General features: G+C 42.5%; 2 protein-coding genes across 7 annotated transcripts in view; one reads left to right on the top strand and one right to left on the bottom strand.

The window, feature by feature from the left end:
* The window catches only part of RSBN1L (round spermatid basic protein 1 like), a 53,748-nt gene extending 43,871 nt beyond the window's left edge, over nucleotides 1-9,877 (top strand). The window contains exons 7-8 of one of the 2 annotated variants that reach the window (XM_027459646.3): nucleotides 4,315-4,423; nucleotides 4,507-9,877. In XM_027459646.3, coding sequence (XP_027315447.1) covers nucleotides 4,315-4,423; nucleotides 4,507-5,163 — 766 coding nt within the window. In that variant the 3' untranslated portion in view covers nucleotides 5,164-9,877. The remainder of the gene's footprint in view (nucleotides 1-4,314; nucleotides 4,424-4,506) is intronic. The other variant, XM_027459654.3, reaches the window with a different exon arrangement.
* TMEM60 (transmembrane protein 60) lies at nucleotides 8,262-18,895 on the bottom strand. 5 transcript variants are annotated; one of them, XR_005266576.2, is made up of 5 exons: nucleotides 18,743-18,895; nucleotides 14,620-15,200; nucleotides 14,370-14,483; nucleotides 13,536-13,610; nucleotides 8,262-8,489 (listed from the first exon to the last, which is right to left on the bottom strand). XR_005266576.2 is itself a non-coding variant. In XM_038180947.2 (3 exons), exon 3 carries the CDS (start codon nucleotides 15,155-15,157, stop codon nucleotides 14,753-14,755), a length of 405 nt encoding a protein of 134 aa, XP_038036875.1. In that variant the 5' UTR covers nucleotides 15,158-15,200; nucleotides 17,493-17,870; nucleotides 18,743-18,842; the 3' UTR covers nucleotides 14,542-14,752. The 5 variants fall into 5 exon arrangements, 3 of the variants coding, with proteins under 3 accessions (XP_038036875.1, XP_071886070.1, XP_038036868.1); XR_005266577.2 differs by lacking the exon at nucleotides 13,536-13,610; XM_038180947.2 differs by lacking the exons at nucleotides 8,262-8,489; nucleotides 13,536-13,610; nucleotides 14,370-14,483 and adding an exon at nucleotides 17,493-17,870 and having other exon boundaries at nucleotides 14,542-15,200; nucleotides 18,743-18,842.
* Between the last annotated feature and the right edge of the window lie 91 nt (nucleotides 18,896-18,986).

The raw sequence follows: 18,986 nt of genomic DNA, 5'->3' as shown, positions 1-18,986 counted from the left end.
AAATAAAGCTCATTGAACTGTGTGATTAGTTTGTATTTAGTTAATGTAAGAGTGAATTGAGCTTGAAGGGGGAAAAAAAATAGCTTTGTGGTGCTTATAAGGGAATATATGTGTAGAAAAGTACTTGGAGGCCAGGGAATTGCTTCCCACAGCTGCTGAATCCTTTGAGAAGTGCTGGCTGTGTTCACGATGTGAATCGTTCTCATAGTTTACTTTTGTAAATGAGTTTACTCTGGGGGTTTTGTGGTCAGAGGAAACTGAAGAAGAGGAAATATGCCTTGCTTTATGAGCTGGGTGCAGAGTGCTATTAAGGGTAATACATACCCATAATTTGGGTAGACTACTTGGGCAGAAAGCCTCCGTGATAGTGTTTAAGGGACGCTTCTGCAGCTGCAGTGGAATGCCTATGCGGACAGTTTATCTTGAGGAATTGTATTTGCCTTTGTCAGTTTGTTTCATCAAGGAAAAACCCCGTAATATATCAGCTTTATGAAAAGATAGTGCTCTGTTGTGAGATGGTGGACCACAGGGGAAGATGTCGATTTTCCCAAAACAAACTTCATTGGGATCGTGGAACTATGAGTACTGCTCATGGAGTAAGAGAATGGTGAGGTAATTAAATCTCTGGCCCACGTGAGGTTTTTAAAGGACCGAAGTAGAAAGTTAAAGGACTGAAGTAGAAAGCTGTGCTATTCCTTGTGTAACTGTGGAAGGAGTAGCACGGTTGCTCTTTGAGGACCTGGTAATTCAGGTGTTCAACACCAAATTTTTGGGTTAATGGAGTTGATTAGCATAAAGTGGTAAATGGTGTAATCCAGAAGCTGCTGATGACTGAAAGTGTGATTTATTTAGGTGTGAATACTAAGTAGAATGATGTGTCTTTTAGGGCACACAGGAACAGACTTGTCAAAGGAAAAGCTTTTGGGGATGGAGAACGTAACTGCAAACAGAAGTGTTAGTACTTGGAAGAACTATTTTTCTCTTTTCCCAAATATGACAAGCTCTTTACTTGAGAATTTCTAGAATTATTGGATTATGGCCTCATTTAATTTACAAGATCATAAATTGTAGAAGAGCTGTGGCTCTTACTAGCAGACATTTTAAGGACTCTACTCGTCCTTTAAGGCTGACAAATGCTGGTGTTGTCATTGTGCTGATTACTTAGCAGTGTTCTTGTGTGTGACACCAGGCGTGCTTTAGAACTTAGCAAATGCCTGCCAGGTCTGCAGTTGTGGGAACTGAAAGTCTGAGTGATGAGTAGACAGAGTGGCTCTGAAGAAAAGGCCCTGGGGGTATTGGTGGATGAGAAGCTCAACATGAGCTGGCAATGTGTGCTTGCAGCCCAGAAAGCCAACCGTGTCCTGGTTGCATCAACAGCAGTGTGGCCAGCAGGGCGAGGGAGGGGATTGTGCCCCTCTGCTCTGTCTTCATGAGACCCCACCTGCAGCCTGCGTTCAGTTCTGGGGCCCCAGCATAAGACATGGACTTGTTAGAGATGGTCCAGAGGAGGGCTGTGAGGACAATGAAGGGGTTGGAGCACCTCTCCTATGAAGGCAGGCTGAGGGAGTTGGGGTTGATCAGCCTGGAGAAGGGCCTTCCACTCTTCCTTCCATAAAGGGGGGCCTACAGGAAAGTTGGGGAGGGACTCTTTGTCAGGGGGTGTAAGGATAGGACAAGGGGGAATGGCTTTAAACTAAAAAAGGGGGAGATTTAGATTAGATATAAAGAAGTTCTTTGCTGTGAGGGTGGTGAGGCACTGGGCCAGGCTGCCCAGAGAAGCTGTGGATGCCCCATCCCTGGAGGTGCTCAGGGCCAGGCTGGATGGGGCTTTGGGCAACCTGGGCTGGTGGGAGGTGTCCCTGCCCATAGCAGGGGGTTGGAACTGGGTGGGCTTTAACTGAAACCATTCCATGACCCTATGAAATTCAGGTGTGCTTTTACAGGGACAGCAAAGGCCACTTAGTGTCATTGTTGTTGGTAAGAACTCAACCGCTCTGTCCAGTGCTTCAGCAGGCAGCTTCTGAGTCTGTTCCAGACCAGGGAGCTGTTAGTGCTTCTGTCTAAGCTCATACGAACTTGTTTAATGTTGCCAGACCTTACCATGAATATTTCTGATGTAGCACTGGAGGTCAGTAATCTTGAATCTGTTTTGAAAAGTTAGAGCACAAAGTCTAGCAGTTTTGAAAAATGAGGTTAAAGAAAAAAGGTTCTTGCCATAAATAGTTCTGTCAGTGCTCTAGTAGGGAGTTAAACGGGTTTTTCCGAGGTCACTTTTTTCCTAGGTCACTTTATAGTTTGGATTAAATGTCTTTTTGGACATCTAAATGAATTATTTTGCTATCATTTCACTTGATTTAGATCATACAAAATGCAATCTCCAAGTTGCTGTGCTAAATAACAAATCTCCAATTTTAGAATTAAAAATTTCCTGGCATCCCTTTCGTAAACAGAGGAAATTGCCATGTTTTGTGGCAGGATTTCAGTAATGCATTAAATTGCACGTGTATACAGACTGAGGAAAGTAGTGTTTAAACAAAAATGGTTGACTTTGCATTATAGAGGATACCGTATAGAACATGGAGTAAACGAAGCAGTGAAAGCTTTGCTTTGGGTTGAAGTCTTTTAGCATGTGAATGCTCTTTGTACATACATCAGTGTTGGTTCTTCACCTCATTTTCAAGTGATGCTGACTCCAGACGTAGGTACATATTCTTGCCTAATGTAAATCATCTTTTAAAAACATTTACTATGAAAACATAACTGTATATAGCTGCATTGTAAAAAGGAGGTTAATGCAGCTAATATTTTGATCTCATTGATGGGAGATGGTTCTTTAAGGTTTTTGCCTTCAATACTTAAAACCTGTTCAGGAGTATGTAGAACCAAATGAAGAGAAACTTTAGTCTTTGCAAAATTGAAAATAAAATACGTGATTTGAAAGATTTCCCTAGCATACTTCCAGGCTTTTTTTTTTTTCTCATGAAAATAGCCTCAAGCTAGCTATTTTTTGCTTTGAGGTCAAGGCCTAAATTAAACAAACATGTCTCCTCGGTTTAAAAAGCCCCATAAACCGTACATCAGTGCCTGCTTCCTAGGACATAAATAGTACCGTGTGTACAGAGTGTGGTGATCCTTGTGTGTTTTGAGAAGACTGCTCCAATATCTGTGAAATATTCTGACACGTACCAAAGGGTTTTGCTTTACTGGGTGAATCCACGCTTGGGGCTTGTCCTGGGTGCCCATGGGGAGGAAGGAGGGTGCCCGGCTCTCTGGGGATGTTGGCACAGCCCCTGCATGTCCCTGTGCAGCAGCCACGCAGGTCATGGTGTGCTTGTCCTCCCTGGGGAGGAAGAAGGGAGAAAGCCACAACCCAGGCTCTTAGTGGCTGCTAAGCCATCCTTGCAAAAACACTTGGCTTTTCAGCATGCACCTATAAACTCCAACAAGAGCTTTGTCCTGTGTAAATGGAGTCTTATCCGTGGATTTTTAAATGGAAACAAACCAACAAAATAACCCCCATCCCTCAAACACATGCAAAGCTTCATCTTCTGTGTGCCTGTGGAAGAACGGAGTATGGCATTTAGATCAGAAGGCGGTAGGGGTTGTGGCTACCTTTGCATTTTGTTAACTGACTGATTCAGGAGAATTCCTCTAGAAGCATTCTGATATAAATAGTGAATATTTCAGGGGGATATTGTGGGACAAGAAGTGAATTCCTATCTCCGTTTGAATACTGAGACAAACCGTAGTTTAGGTTTTGCTCTTTTATAGCTCTCTGGTGAACACAAGTACTAGTGTTGTTTTTTAGGGGATATTGTGGCAGATGCCAGCCCAGCATTTGCCGCTTATTAACATCATGGCAGATTAATGTAGAATCGGATCTATTATGTCTGAGACTAAGATACTAAGCAATGTTAGCAGCGCTCTGATGAGTATGATGGTGTCCTTGGAGGCAGCAGATGTATATTCCCCATTGATGAGTGCTGACAGTAAGTCCAGCATCTGTCAGCAGCAAGGCAGGCTGAGGTCAGCTCAGAGTATTGAGCTCTGACTGTTCGTGGCTCCGTTTACTGCCACTTGTGTAAAAAATGAAAAATAAACGTGAAATTGTTGTTAACTTATTTAATCAGTATAACAAGCTCATGATTGAGAACTAGCTATTTTAGTCAGCCTTTCTTCTCCAAAATATATGTTATGATAGAATTGCCGAGTTTATTTTTAGTTCGTTTGCTTTATCCCTGCTACAGGGAATAAAGAAAATCTGCAAGCTTGTTAGTTTCAGCTTCTGACTGTGCAACTCTTACTTTTATGTAGGTCTGAGCAGCCTCGTATAACCAAAGATGTAATTTGTTTTCATGCTGAGGACTTCTTAGAGGTAGTTCAGCGAATGCAATTAGACTTGCATGAGCCTCCGCTCTCACAGGTAAGCATGCTGTGAACAGCTAAGTGGGTGTCCTTTGTAAGTTATAAAACAAAGTTTTCATCCTTTTTTCCTTTTTCCTCCAGTGTGTCCAGTGGGTTGATGACGCAAAACTTAATCAGCTGAGAAGGGAAGGCATTCGATATGCCAGAATTCAGTTATTTGACAATGACATTTATTTTATCCCAAGGAATGTTGTGCACCAGTTCAAAACAGTTTCGGCTGTGTGCAGTTTGGCTTGGCACATCCGGCTCAAGCTGTACCATTCGGAGGAAGAACTCTCTCAAAATTCAAGTACTCTTGAAGCAGGGACCTCTGCAGACCCCAAGTCTTCGGTTATCGGACTTCAGACTGACAGCAGAATTTGTATGATCAGCAAAAATACCTCCGAAGACACCAAACTCTCAGATGCTCTGCAGACCAAGTGTCTGCAGCAGGAATTTATGCCGATAAAACACGAACCTATTGCATCTCACCGAATAAAAGAAGAATCCATGAATGTCGATCTTGCTGAAAAGACGGTGGCACCTAATGACATCAGGGGCCAGGCTGTGCAGACTGGATTGGATCGGATTGAATTGGCGACGTTTAAGTTTGAAATGGATTCCAAATTTGAGCCTGCCAACAAGGACTTACAAGGCAAGTTATGCCCTGGAAGCCACATACACCCGGATGATACAAGACAGCATAGTTCATCATATCCAAAACTGCACGGACAAAGAGAAGATGATTTTTTGTGCTAAATTTGTATATATTGTTTTAAATTCCTTTTTAAACTTAATGATGTAATAATGTAAAGATTCATAAATTCTGTGGGGCAAGTTTGTGACTTGCCTTCGCATCTGTTACAGAAAATAGTTATGTAGCTTTGTAACATTCCTCAGTGCCTGTCCATAACTGTGAAGTATCAAAGCACTTAGGGCCAGATGCACTGTAAACACTGCAGGTTTAACATAAAGAAGTCTTTAAAAAATTTTGAGTTGTAGGTTTTAGAGTAGAGCTGACATTTAACATATATATTTTTTGTAAGATGAGCCAGAGTTGTTTTTGACAATTCCAGGCTTTTCCATAGAGCTTATTTATACCAATTTTTTCATTTTAAATGTGTCAGCACTGTAGTGTAAATATCTTTTTTAAAGATCTTTTTAGTGTGATTTATACTGAAATGTGAGCCGCTTAATAAAGGTTCATAATAACAGATTGGTTTTATTTTTGGATCTGCAAAAAATAATTCAGTTAAACTGCCTCTCTAAATGGTTTTGCTTCTACCTGCACTGAAGCATAGGATGCCCTTACCCCGTTGTGGCGTGAGGAGCTGTAGCAGCCAGAGGTAGAGTTGAGGCATTCTTTGTAAACCAAGATTAGTCAGGATGCAGAATCAGTCCTCCCTTCACAGGGTTTCTTACAGCTGACCTTTGAAGGCACTCCCCAGACTACTGTCACCAGATGGTAATGTGGAACAGAGGCAAGTGCTACCCGCAGCCTTCCCACGTCAGGGAGTACGGTTGGGTACCGGGGATTCCAGGAGTGCTGCCTGCAACTGCTGGCATCTCTCTGAGCTGGGGCGAGGTGGCAAACTCCTTTTCATGCTTACCTCCTCCCCCTGCACAAGCCATGATTAAGAAAGTTCCATTTCACATTAAAAAAAAAAAACAACAACAACAAAACAAACGAGTCTAGCAGTTTCCACCTGCTGGTGAGTTACCTGACTAAATTAGGTCAAAGAATGTTTTTAGATGGTTACAACAGCCTCAACTCGAGCAGTGACCTGAAATTCACTGAGGCAAATTTGGATTTGAACTGTTCTGTGTGCTGATAGTGCAAGGCAGTGGTCTGGTAGGAAGATCCCTTGTGAGTCCCAGTTAGGAAGAGTTGTTTCATCAGGGGAATGATAGCGGTGATGGAGTTAAGTGTTCACCTCTCTCTGTTCCTGTGGACCTCCACAGTTCTCCTAGGCCGTGTTCTGAGGGAAGAGGATTTCAAGGCTAGCTAGCATCTGACGTGGTAATGGCAAACACTCTGTAATTTAACTTATTTAATTGTGTGTAACATATTATTGTATAGTTCAAACACATCTGAACGATATTTCTTTTTCAGGTAGCTACAAACAGCAGCAAACTGCCCTGCAGCCTGTCCTTCAACATAGTATTTAAACTTAAAAGCATAAGCCTGGTGTTTCTAAAGCCCTCTGTCTCCATTTTGGGGGGGATTTTTTCCCTACACCTTTCTCAAAGTTGTACATCCTTACATCCTAATTGTCAATATCTGATACACTTGGTGATCACTCTGGCTTCCATTGTAGCAATAGAACAATGTGATTTTTTTTTTTCCCCAGGTGATGTCTAGTTCAACTTCAAGGCCCTTTTTGTTGCAAATGTTTCTTGTTCCTAGGTTGTTAAAATTCAGATTGTTACTTTGTACTTCTGCCTAAAATCAGCCATTGAACTGATGTGTGCCCTGTTGTGTTTAAATGGAAGATAGGTCTGTTGAGGAATTATTAATTAAATCAACTTTTGAATTGCTAAACATGACTCCTACATAGCCATAATTATGTATTAGAGAAGCAATAGAAACAAATCTCTTGAATGTGGCTAAATCCTACTGCTATTGTCAGTAATGCTGGTGAAGAGGTTACTGCCAGTTCTGCAGCCTCAGGGATCTTGCTTTCCCCTCGCTCCATGAGCAAGCAAAATGGTTCATGTGTGACATGGTAAGTTCCTGCTCCAACCTGTGCAGATGTGAAAAACTAATTGTTTCATGGAAGGGTTTGAGCCTTCCTGATAGAAACGTGGTCTCAGCTCCCACCGTGTTCCCTGGACTATCAGGGAATTGCCACCACAATCCCCTTGGCTTTGTGAGCACACGTATGGTTATGTAGCCTTCTGTTCCCTTTTGTTGTGCCTGCTGGTGAGAGCAGGGAAGAGCTGCAGGCAGTCATTCTCAGCAAGTGTGCAGCTTTTTCAATCTGTTAGTAGGAAGCTGCAGCTTTTTGAAAACCAGCCTTCATAGATCCTGATTTTTTTTTTAAGCTTTTACACACAAATGGACTTAGAGGGGGAAAAAAGTATGCTGGTGATCCATCTGCTCATTATTCATTCTGGTCCAAGTATTTTTTTCAGGTTTTAGTAAAATGTATACATCCCACTTGATGGCAGACCACTTTCTGCATCATAGGTGCTGTCTAGACTGAAGAAATGCCTTTGAAAATGGCTTAGCAAATATGACTTTTCACATAAAATTTAATTTCCATTTGACAACCTGCTCAGTGGTCTTGGCTGAGACAGCCTTGAACTTCTGCCCAGGTATGTCTTGGTTCTGAAAACTTGCTTCAGCTGCCTGCATTGCATCTTCAACCATTTTTTTCTTTTTTTCTTTTTTTTGCATCACTTTCAGAATTTTAAGAGAGACAAGGAGCAGCTCTTACAATTTTTATGCTTTATTTTTGAGACAAACTAGATTCTGGTTTCTAGACACAATTCCTTGTAGACAGGATATGAATAATTCCAACATCACCAATGGCTGTCAAAACTCCCTTTGTATTCCAGGCTGCAGATAGTCTGGGCTGACTGGCAATATGAGCATGTGCTTCTTGGTTTGCTTTAAAAAAACAACACAATTTTTGTCCTCTACCCATGGTGTATTCATTTTGAGGCGGTCCCTCTTTAGGAGGGAGCACCTCTTCAGAGATGTTCAGCTCACAAATTGTTCATTAGTCTGCCAAAAGTCTTTGCTCTCAAGTGCTCCCGTGCGATAACCTCCCTCCCTGCTGCACACAGCTTTATATTCAGACTTGGGCTTCAGCAATAAATCTTTCATGCCTTCTGATGTACTGAAACTAGTCTTTGCTTGTTGCTTTTTCCCCCTCCTGGATTTCAGCTGTGTATAAATCTTCCCGTTAGCTGGTACTTCGGCTGAAATCTCCAGTGGTTCACTTACCTCTTTTGGCCCTTGTTCTTCTGCAGATTGGAGAAATCTGCTGAAAGCTTATTGCCTGTGCTGCAGTGGTGTTCCAGCTCATGACACGATGTGCACAACTCCAGAAATGCTTTCCTAAATGCTGGTGCCATACCTGTGGGCAGCAAAGAACTGCATTGTTACTACCAATAGCTTTCAAGGTGGTAGCTACTTTATTTTCCTCTTTTAATTACTGGAGCTTTTGCATTTCTCTGGCAACTGACTTCATGTGTTACATACAAGTGTTACTTGGTGTTGTCATCCTCCAGCCCTCCAAATGTCTGCAAATTGACTCTGAAACAGCATTTTCATTACAGGTACTGCTGGCATGCAGATTTTGCCCTTCCTTGTTACTATAGTGAATATTTCAATACATCTTTAATGGAAATATTAATTCTATCTAGTATTAGAAATAAAGTATTATTTCAGAGGGTGATTTAAGTATTCATCTGTGAAAGAGTTTCTTGGTGATAAATAAAATTGATTTTTAAGCAAATATACGTGCACAGTAAATAAGTTGGTGTTGCAAATAATATAGGAAATGGGGAAAAAAATGAATGCTGTGAAACGGATCAGCAGAAAAGTACAAACTTGGAAAACTGAATGAGTCTTCCAAGAAATACAGGAAAAACATTCTTTGTTGAAAAGTGACTATTTTCTAATATCTGCATGTGAATAAGGGTGCTGAATTGACTGAAAGATCCATGTTTTCTTTATGCTCATTGGCAAAATAAACTGTAGCGGGGTGGTAGATTACCATCTGACCCTAGCAGGATGAAAGCCGTATTCATTCTGACCAAATGATACAAGCAGGCTCTCCAGTGTAATTTCATTCATTTTCTTGTGCTCACATCCTTAGAGAACCTCGTCTTTAGGCAAACCAGCGCCTTTTTGCTAACATTTGTGAATGTGTCCAAGCTAGAAATGGGAAGGACAAATTTTCATTTATTTGTAGTTTGCTGTGAATGGCACTGTTGAAGTTGATTGTGAGTCCCTGTTACTACTTGTTTGTTAAACTAATGCTAATTTAGGTGGACAAAAAGCACTTTAAAAGCTCTGTAATAGGTGATACTGATATTTTGTGCAGATCCCACTGATTTTGCAGCGTACGTGAGAAAATCTGGGCAACTTTGACTCACTAATTTCATTTTCCTTAGAAATACAAACAGCTCTGTGTTGTGTGTGCAGCTTCTCACTCAGAAGCTGTGATTGACTTCACAGTAGCTAGGTTGCTGTTCCTATTATTCATCAGGGATATGGACTCTGCAAACCTCGTGTACTAGTTTCTGGCCACTGTTTTTGCTCTGTAATATGATGCTAATATTTCTTCTGCTTTAGCGCTGTGCTGTATTGAAGTGCCAGGTAAACACTGGTTGTCTTGTGTTCTGGTCATGCTGATAGATTAGCCTGCTGCTGAGGTCATTAGTCCGAAATAGTCCTTTAATATTTGGTGTACAGTTATATCCTGATACAAACATCAATTAAAACAGCAGATAAAGCTTCTATTTTTATCAAGTTTTATTTTTCAGTAGCTATTTTGATATGTTCACTTTTACCAATTAACTTCCAGTCCACCTGAATGAAAATGTGATGGTTCGTAGAGTTTAGACTGGTGTTATAAAGACTGCTTTTTGTGGCAGTTTGTTTGAATCTGGTTGCGTTTGGACAAAATGGGGCAGTTAGCTGAGAAAGGTATCCCATAGTGAGTGTCTCAAGAAGAAGAAAACCTTGCAAATTAGATGCAGGTGTGGAAAATTAATGCCACATGAAGCAGCATTGCTAAAGCTATGGCCTATTTTGACATAGTCACCTTCAGTCAGCCATCAGATTGAAGTTTCCATGTACCAAAGGACTAGAACATCTCATTTATGATTGTTTCTGGCTCTTCTGCTGTTGTTTCACTCTAAATGAAAAGGGTTTTCTTACATTTGCCATTCGGTTGTGATGTTGGTTTGTTGGGAAAGGCAGGCTGAAGGAAACAGCATTGCTGTGTTCTGTTTTTGTCTGCTCTTTATCCAACTTCAGTACAAGGATAATATATTAATATTGAATAATATTGCAGTGTCCAATTGCAGTGGTTCCTTAAGTTGCCTTAATCCACCAAGATCAATGCTTTTCATCATTGGGTGATAGCCTGACCCCTTCTAGGTGTACAGGGCTCCTGTGTGAGACTAACTCCATCCAAAACTTCAGATGATACAGGTACAATAAATGGTACAGACTTGTTTTTTTCTAACTCAGTGCAGATATTGTGTGGTTATTTTGATCTCTAACTTAGTTTAAAACAAAATAAAGTGTCTCAGCTTTCCATGCCAATAAATATAAAGGATATAGTTCTGGAGATGCAAGTTATTTGGGAGCTTTACTACTGAAAAGCAATGTTACTTGTTCTCAAACTGTAGTGGTGTTAAAATAGATACTACCTAACGTTGTTAGAATTCCAGGTTGGTGGGAGTATTAAAATCTCACGTTGATAAATCCATTTGTACCCCCAGTTTTTAACAGAAATCTTTACCCCAACTTTTATATCGGGCAAATGTGAAAATTTCCATGAAGTTACTCTTAAGTTCTGCTTCTGTATTACTCTGCGTATTTGTCAGCAATAGTACTGTTTTCATCTCTTGAGTGATTCTGTAACAGTCCTGTGCTATCTTATTTCTGAATATTGTTGTCCATGCCTACCAGCACACTGAATGCATGTATGCAGATTCTTAAGGCATTTTTAGTTAGTTTGGGATGTCTGTCACACAGCTGTATCTTTCAAGAACAGAAGACTTCATACTCCTGAGATGGTGACGAGTCAAGAAAAGCAATATAAATAATTGAAAAACTTAGTTTCATGACCTCTTACCCATGTGCATTGAGTATTTATTTTCCTGGATCAGACAAAAGTAGATGCTCATCTACAGTGCATGCCAAAGTGTTCAAGCTTGTATGAATGATTTGAACAGAAATAAATGATGTAGAATGTGTATCACCATATATATGCCATCAATATATATATTATACAGATAATATATATTTATCATCAGCATACGATAAATATTTTGTTTCATTTTGTAAGAACAAGCTTTTCACTTGTCTTAACAAGTTGGTAGATGGCAAAGCTCTCTCCTCCACACCCCATGTCAAGTGTGAGGTGGATAACTGAGAAAAAAGGTGTTCTCATGTGCATGAGGTCAGTGGGTAGTGACTTCCTCCTGGAGACTGCTTCTGGCAAATCGGTGCAAGCCAGCTCAGCATCAGCTTTCCCTTTTCCTGACACTATCAAACCTTTTTTTTTTTTTTGGTTTCATTTAATGATGGGATGTAAATTTAAGAAAAAGCGTGAGAAGTACTCATTCTGCTTCACAACTGTAAACAGTGCCTTGGAGAATGTGGTAATTGTGAGTAGCTGCAACTTCTGCAACAGCTTCTGAAAAGATCACAGTGGACTACAGTGAAGTCTGTCAAATCTTTCTGAATGGGGTTCTGATATCACAAAAGAGAAGAAGTGATTGTACCAAGGTGTCACAGCAGCAGTTTTAAGTCAAGGTTAAAACTGATGGGACACACCAAATCAAAAGGGATATTCCTCTTACCGAAGTATCTGTAAGAACTGGGCAAGTTCAGTGCTTCCAAGTGGCTGCATCCTAAGAACATCTTCTGATAAGTGAGATTATCTTGTGTAGGACACCAGAAAGAAACCGCTGCTTCAGCACAGTAGTTTATTTCAAGGTCTTTAAGTAAAACTTTTTTTTTTTTTTCAAAAAAACCCAAACCCTAAAGCCACCTCCCCACCAAAACCAAAACCATCATACAAACCAACACTGAAATTGTTAATCCTTTTCTGTTGAATGAGAGGCAGCAGTGATAAGGAACAACTAACTACTTAAATTAGAACAACCATCTTCAGTTCTAGTGAACTGGAGCTGCTGAACTTCCAGATAAGAGTTGCAGCTGTGAAATAGGTGATCTATTAAAGGGGGCACAGTTGCTATTTGCTGCTCACCTTGCTAATATGCAGTGAAGTCCTAAAGAGGCTAGTTCTTATTCTCCTATCAGCAAAGTTACCACAATTTGTTAATTCCTTCCTCGCTTTGAGTGAGGAAGGCTGTCCTACTCTTCTGAGCAGCATGGGTGGTTTTTGGCATCACGTCAACAAGGCTTTTTTTTTTTTTTTTTTTTTTTTGCATATTCTGTGGTATTCCTCAGTTGTGGAAAGACCATAGGTGCTCAGTTTCATGCTTGGTGCTGTGCCATGACAAATCACCATAAGCAAGGCCCTTGTCATTCTGACCCCCTCTCCAATGAAGCCTTACTCAGGCCTAAGCCCACCTCACATTAGCCAAGATGCTTGTTTCGTGTTTGCAGCAGCGCTTGTGAAGTGGTAAAGAGGAGTTAGCCTTGAGCAGAGGGGGTCTTCGCAACCCTTTCACTTCTCCATCATCTGTTCAGGCACCCAGTGAACATCTCACAGGAAGTGCAGCTTGCCAGCCGCGGGACGTATGGTGGAGGAGGGCTGGGTTTGGTGTACAGATCAAAGATATTCTCTATGCCCCACATCTAATGTAAGTGCACGGCTGTGTGTTTACATATGCTTTTCTCTCATTTCCTATAGCTACCAGGCCCAAGACCTTGCACCGGGGTGAATGCCCTTCCTCCTCCCCAGTGCCCCCAGCTGATCCTACTCCCAGGTGCTGGTTTAGCTTAAAGTTAACAAAGATGACACAGGAAGCCTGTTCTTCGGTGGGCGAGCGTTGATACCAAACACATAGCAACTGCTGAAGGTTTCTCAGAGCTAAGCAGCGCCCAGATCTGCCTCCCACAAAGAAATGTTGCTACTAAAGACTGAAAGTGATTTTTTTTTCTATTCTTCTATTTGAAGGAAGAATTCATTTTATCTCCCTGTAAAATTTCATCTCCCTGTAAATTGTGATGCTTGTAAACTGGGACTGAGCACAGAGATTTGCTTAGCAGAAGTTGGTGTTGATTTTATTGTAGGTACTTTGCGACTTTTTACAGCTCTTTTAACAGCTAAGGATTAGAGTTGTTTTTTTCTTTGTCATCCCTTGGTTTCCCTGTTAGCAAGGCAGGACAGACAACCACACTGCAGCAGCCTCAAGTTAGGTCCTTTCTAAAAACCATTTGGTACCTGAAGTTCTAAATCAAGATCCCTTACCTTAGTCTGGAACAGGCTTTCCTCAAAGTCGCTTCAGTGGTCTCTGACAGCTGCTTCCTATGTTTTTATGTCTGTCTGTGTGATTGAAGAGTAAGCAAAAAATCTACAGTCAAGGACCTTTCCTTTATAAAGGACAGCTCCAGCTGAGTGCAGCTAATTAAAATTTTATGAACAAGACGCTTTGATCTAGTCAGTTCCTGTTACCATCGGCAGTTTTTCCCTGGCTCTTTGCGTTACACACAGGAAATGTAAATGAATCCCTATTTTCAGCAGGCGTGTTCATTATGCCCTAGATGTTAGAACTTGCTATCCTGACTCCCAGGAGAGCACTTGCAGCCCCCAAACAGGCTTCTCGTTCCAGCTCTTCCCAAAAATTCCTTTTGTTGCACTTGTTACTTGATCAAGTCCGTTTGCTCCAAAAAGCCAAGGCTTTACCTCCAGGGCCTTAACACACTACAGCACTAAAACCCATCTTTCTTGTTAAAGCACCACTTTTGCTGGCACGAACACATTACAGGACCCACCCAGCAGCTTCAGTCTCTTAGAAAAGTGACAACTTTTCACTTGGAAAGTCAATCATAATCACTGTGCTCCCTTTTTTCCCCTCTGAATATAAACTTGCTGGCATGGTTCAGTTACTATTTTCTCTAGGTAAATGTACTGTTTGCCTATGTGGCAGCAGTTAAAAAAACACAACTTTCTGCACTGGAAGAGGATTTTCACCATCAAAAAGAAGATGCTGTGTCACTTTATACCTTTTTTGCTCTTGGTGGTAGCTTTCAGTTGTTACTGATTCTTACAGAAAATTTAGCACATCATAGAAAGCAGCCTTACCTGGTTATTTCTTGATGACAGCATAAATAAGAAAACTGAGGGTAATCCGTGTAAGGAAGTGCTACATGCTGCCTGCTCTGGGCTGGAACAGCTGCGGTTCCTTTTGAGATCCACCTGCATGTGAAGAGGTTAAGTTTTATTCTGTGTAACAAAACCACCTTATTAGAACACCTAATGTTGAACAAATACTTTTATTTACAAGAGCATGTATGACCATTTTAAAATAAAAAAAAAAAAAGAACAAGTCTACTTTTGGTCTCCAGCCTCGTTTAGATGAAGTCTCCAGAGCATTTCCTTATGTGCTGTTCTAGAGATCACATTTGTGGCAGAGCTAATAATCCAGCAGTTCGGTACCAGTCTCAGGGCTGAACACCCCATACAGCTTAGTCTCTTCGTACATAGAAGATATTATATCCAAGTTCGACCATACCCCCAATAAGCAAGGCCCACAAGGGGATAAATACATAGGCTAGTTTCATCGTGGTGAATTGCTGCAGTTTAGCGCAGAGGGCAAGGCAGAAGGCTAACTTGAGCAGCATTGCGATGAGGTACCAGGCTTTTTTCTTGATGTTCTGCGAGCCGTTGCGAGGGTCAAAGCCAGACTTGCAGCGGCCGGCCATTTTTACAATTAACATAACCAGGAGGATAGTATCAAATATCCAGACTGGAATGAAAATGAGGAACCAGTTCCACGGTGCTTTCTCATCCAACTTCAGCACCAGCATGATCAGGAAGAGCAACGTAAAAAGCCATGTCAGTAGTACTCTTTGCGCCAGGGACATTCTCATTTAAACAGCTTTGAGAGGAAGTCTTCCTGTGGTCAGCAACAACCTAAGAACACCAAAAAACAGGGGGGCAGGCATCAGAAGATGTCACAGTATCAACCATGAGGCATAATCTGTAAAGCTGGCCAATTTCTTGCCTTCCCACCCCTTCCACATTAGCTACATGCTCTGTGTCCTAGCATTTCTTGCTTAACTCCCATTCCCCTGTGCTGGTTCCACCCACCATCAACATCGAGTGCCCTCAGGCAGCTGCAGAACCCCCCACTCCGTTTGGAACAAGTGATGCTTGGAACCCAAACTAGCTGTCAAACTCATTTAGGGATTTTTGTATTCTGAGAATTTGTTCAGATCTATTTTCCTCCATTACTCATAGTTAATACTTGAAAGTCAAGCTAGCACTTCCCCGTCCATAATAAATAATCACACTAATGTACAAGCCAGCTAACAAGTACAAGTAACAAACTATCTGAAAGACCCTAATGTCTACAGCTGAAGTGACCCGGTCTGAAACTGAGCCAGAAAGCACTACTAACTACAACCTACTATTCAACAACAGCCTTAAAATACTAAAAATTCAGGATAACATTTGCTTTTTTGGCAAGTATCTCAAGTGTGCAGACACTGACTGATTCTGCTTCAGCCAAATCATCTTAGTGGCTTGGTAGCGCATTTAAATTTCGATGTAGTCATGACAGAAGAAAAACAGACACAAGTATCTATCTGCCATTACAGTCATAAAAGTTTTTACATGCCTAAATGAAAGACACTGACGATCGCGTCTGCCAGAAGGATTCTGCTACAAGCTTTAAGTACCAACTTTAACGCAGGAAGAACTGTGATCTTATTAATTGCTACAAAGATGGGCAATTGCATGGCAGTGACACAGCACTAAAACAGGTGCCTTCAACAACTATTTTAAACACTTGAGTTTTTTTTTTTCACAAGTTTGATAAAAATTAATTCTAGAACACCACTCCTATAGTTCCACTTGAATAAGAACCTGAACTTTGACTGGTTCCAGAGGACAAAGTATTTAGGTCACTTCAGAAGAGCAGCTTGCTTGCAGTGCCCGACTGTCACGGGCTGCCAGAAGGGCTGGACCAGCCCTGCCTCCTGCCTTCTCCGTTGCGAGCATCAGCAACCCCACATGATGATGCCTATTCAACTTCCTGATCAGGCAGAAAACTGTTAGCAGTGTTTTCTTTTTAACTTGATTAGGATTTTTTCCCCCAGATTAGCACATTGAACCTGGCTTGTACTCAAACATCACAACCAGATGCAGGGAAGCGTCTGCTGCTGGCTCAGCTGGTTAGGAGGTGCCGCTGGGGGATAACAGATCTGTGCACCTCTAACACCACCCCACAGCTGCAACCTGCCTCTTGATACACAGCTCAACAGCCCTACTGTTTTGTTCAGGCTGGGTCAGATTAGATTTTGAAAAAAGCAGTGGGATTTCTCTTATTGCAGAGATCCAGCCAAGCCTAAACTAACCAAAGCTGGGGTTGCTGTAAGCGCATCTCCTCCCTCTGGCACCTAGGTGACCCCAACTCAGGCCAGTTCCTTGAGCTGAACTAGAATAAAAAAGAAGTTTGGTATTTGTGCAGTTTACTTTTCAGTGTCTCTGTTCTGCTTGGATTGCCACAAGGTCTGAGGAAAGGCAGTTACTGGAGAGGTGGAACTGAGACCCCATCCTCATTGGAGGGGTGGAGCTGAGCAGTGACCTTTGCACAGGAGTTAATTGCTATTAAGCTGAAAAATTAGAAGGAAGTTTAGATAGCGTTGCTCTTTTCTCACCGTAGGAACACACCTAAAACAGCTGGCAGAGAGGATTACAGAACAATTACTATGACCCGCTTTAAGCATTTCCTGCACTTTGGTAACATTTCCAGTATCCTGGAGTAAAAGTCTGTGGCTACAGTAAAGACAGCAGTGACCTGAATCTGTTTCAGCAATCCTTTCATCAAAACGTTCCAGAAAAAGTTCTAGCAATCATTGCTACAGATAGTACATGAAGGAGAATCTCTCATTAGCAAACTGGAGAAAGGAGAAACCAAAGAAACAGGCTGGAAACTTGTGCCTGGAAAGAATTCAACACTCTCAGAAGTATCAGGTGATCGACACTCAAAGAAGGGGCTATCAGCTGTCTCTGGGGAAAAATGAAAGCTACTGACGGTGTATTAGATGGGGCTACTCAATTTGAAGGTTGCTCACTTCATGAGAGGATTTTCAATTTTCTTAGTTGTTCAGAACACTTAATAACACAACTTTAAAAAGCACAGACAAAAACCTCAGCAGGGGATGTTATATTGCCTTTCCCTGACCTAATCAGGAGACGTACCTGCTCAATGCGACAGGAACTGCAAAGCTCCATTTGATTTTACATTTTGAGGATGCAAACTCAAAAAATCCAAGGGTACTTTTGAGGTCTTATAGCCCTGTACCCCAAGTACAGGAAGCTAGAAAACTACAAACTGACAGCTGGGGATGCAGCTGGCGTAGAGATGAAGGTCTGATCACACAGAGCACTTGACCACGTTTTGCTGGCCAAGCAGAAGGGGATGTGCGGGCTCCCAGCTGGAGGCAGCCATCCCAAGAAGCCATTCGCGTTGGGAGAGGGATGCAAATTTGGTACAAGCCTGAACCAGTTCTTCTGTGAAGAAGCAATGTCAAAGGCAGGGTGCAGAACTAAAAAAGCTGTCAGCTCCTTACAGGCCTCCTGTAATTAGCAGCAAGTGGAGTTTTATCAGTAATGAGGAGCACGGCCCCAGCACCGTTACCGACCTCGGCGGGATGCTCCAGATAACCAGAATGCCCCAGGAGCTAATTAGAGCCCCTTCAGAAGGGAAAAACAAAGCAGAGGAGCTAACCAAGTGCTCAGCCCTACAGTAACAGCTGACTGACAAGCTTAAACATAAGCCTTGCCTGGTGCTTGACTAACTTCAGGAGGGGGGAGCCCAATTACACAGCGCTGCAGGTTAATTACGGGATGCACTGAGTGGTCTGCAGGGGAACCGAACCCGGGAACGGCCCCGGGGGCCCTCAGAGCCCTTCTGCTGCTCGGCTGGGCCCCATTTTCCCTCTTATTTCCCAATTTCTCTTTTGTTTTCCACCCTATTTTCTCCCATCTCCCTCTTTTCTCCCCTACTTTCCTTACTTTCCCTTTACTTTCCCCTTTTCCCCCTCTATTATCCCTATTTCCCCTCTTTTTCCCCCTATTTTTCCCTACTTCTCCACTTTATCCATCTATTTTCCCCTTTTCTCTCTATTTTCCCCACTTCCTCTCCTATTTTCCTCATGTTTCCTCTATTCTTCCTCATCTCTGCCCTTATTTCCCCCTTTTTCCCCAATTTCCCTCATTCTTCCCCCTATTTTCCCCATTTCCCCCCTACTTCCCTCCTATTTTCCCCTTTACCCCTCTATTTTCCCCCATATACCCCTCTATTTTCCCTCATTTCCCCCGTACTTCCCCCGTTTCCCCACTATTTTTCGCTATTTTCTTCTATTTTCCCTTATTTCCCCCGTTTCCCGCCTCTCCCCTCAGACCCCTCACAGGGCGCGCCCCCGCCCCGGGGTCCCCTCGGCACCTACCGCAGGGGCAGGGCCCGTCGCAGCCCGACCCGTCCCGTCCCGGCCGGGCCCCGCAGGCCGCACGCAGCTCCGCGCAGCGTCCCGCCCCGCCATTGGGCAGCGCGCACGCTCATCACGCCTCCCCGCGCTGTCATTGGACCGCTCGACATAGAGCCCGCCTCCCGCCACTCTGTTTGCGGACAGGCCCGTCACGGCGGCGCTGCCCGCTCGCGGTTGGCTGCGCCTCTCCTTTCATCCCGCCCCA

Source organism: Anas platyrhynchos, chromosome 1 (genome assembly GCF_047663525.1).
Source record: "Anas platyrhynchos isolate ZD024472 breed Pekin duck chromosome 1, IASCAAS_PekinDuck_T2T, whole genome shotgun sequence".
NCBI lineage: Eukaryota > Metazoa > Chordata > Aves > Anseriformes > Anatidae > Anas > Anas platyrhynchos.
The sequence above is the reverse complement of the archived record's forward strand: the minus strand, read 5'-3'. Positions and strand labels throughout refer to the sequence as shown.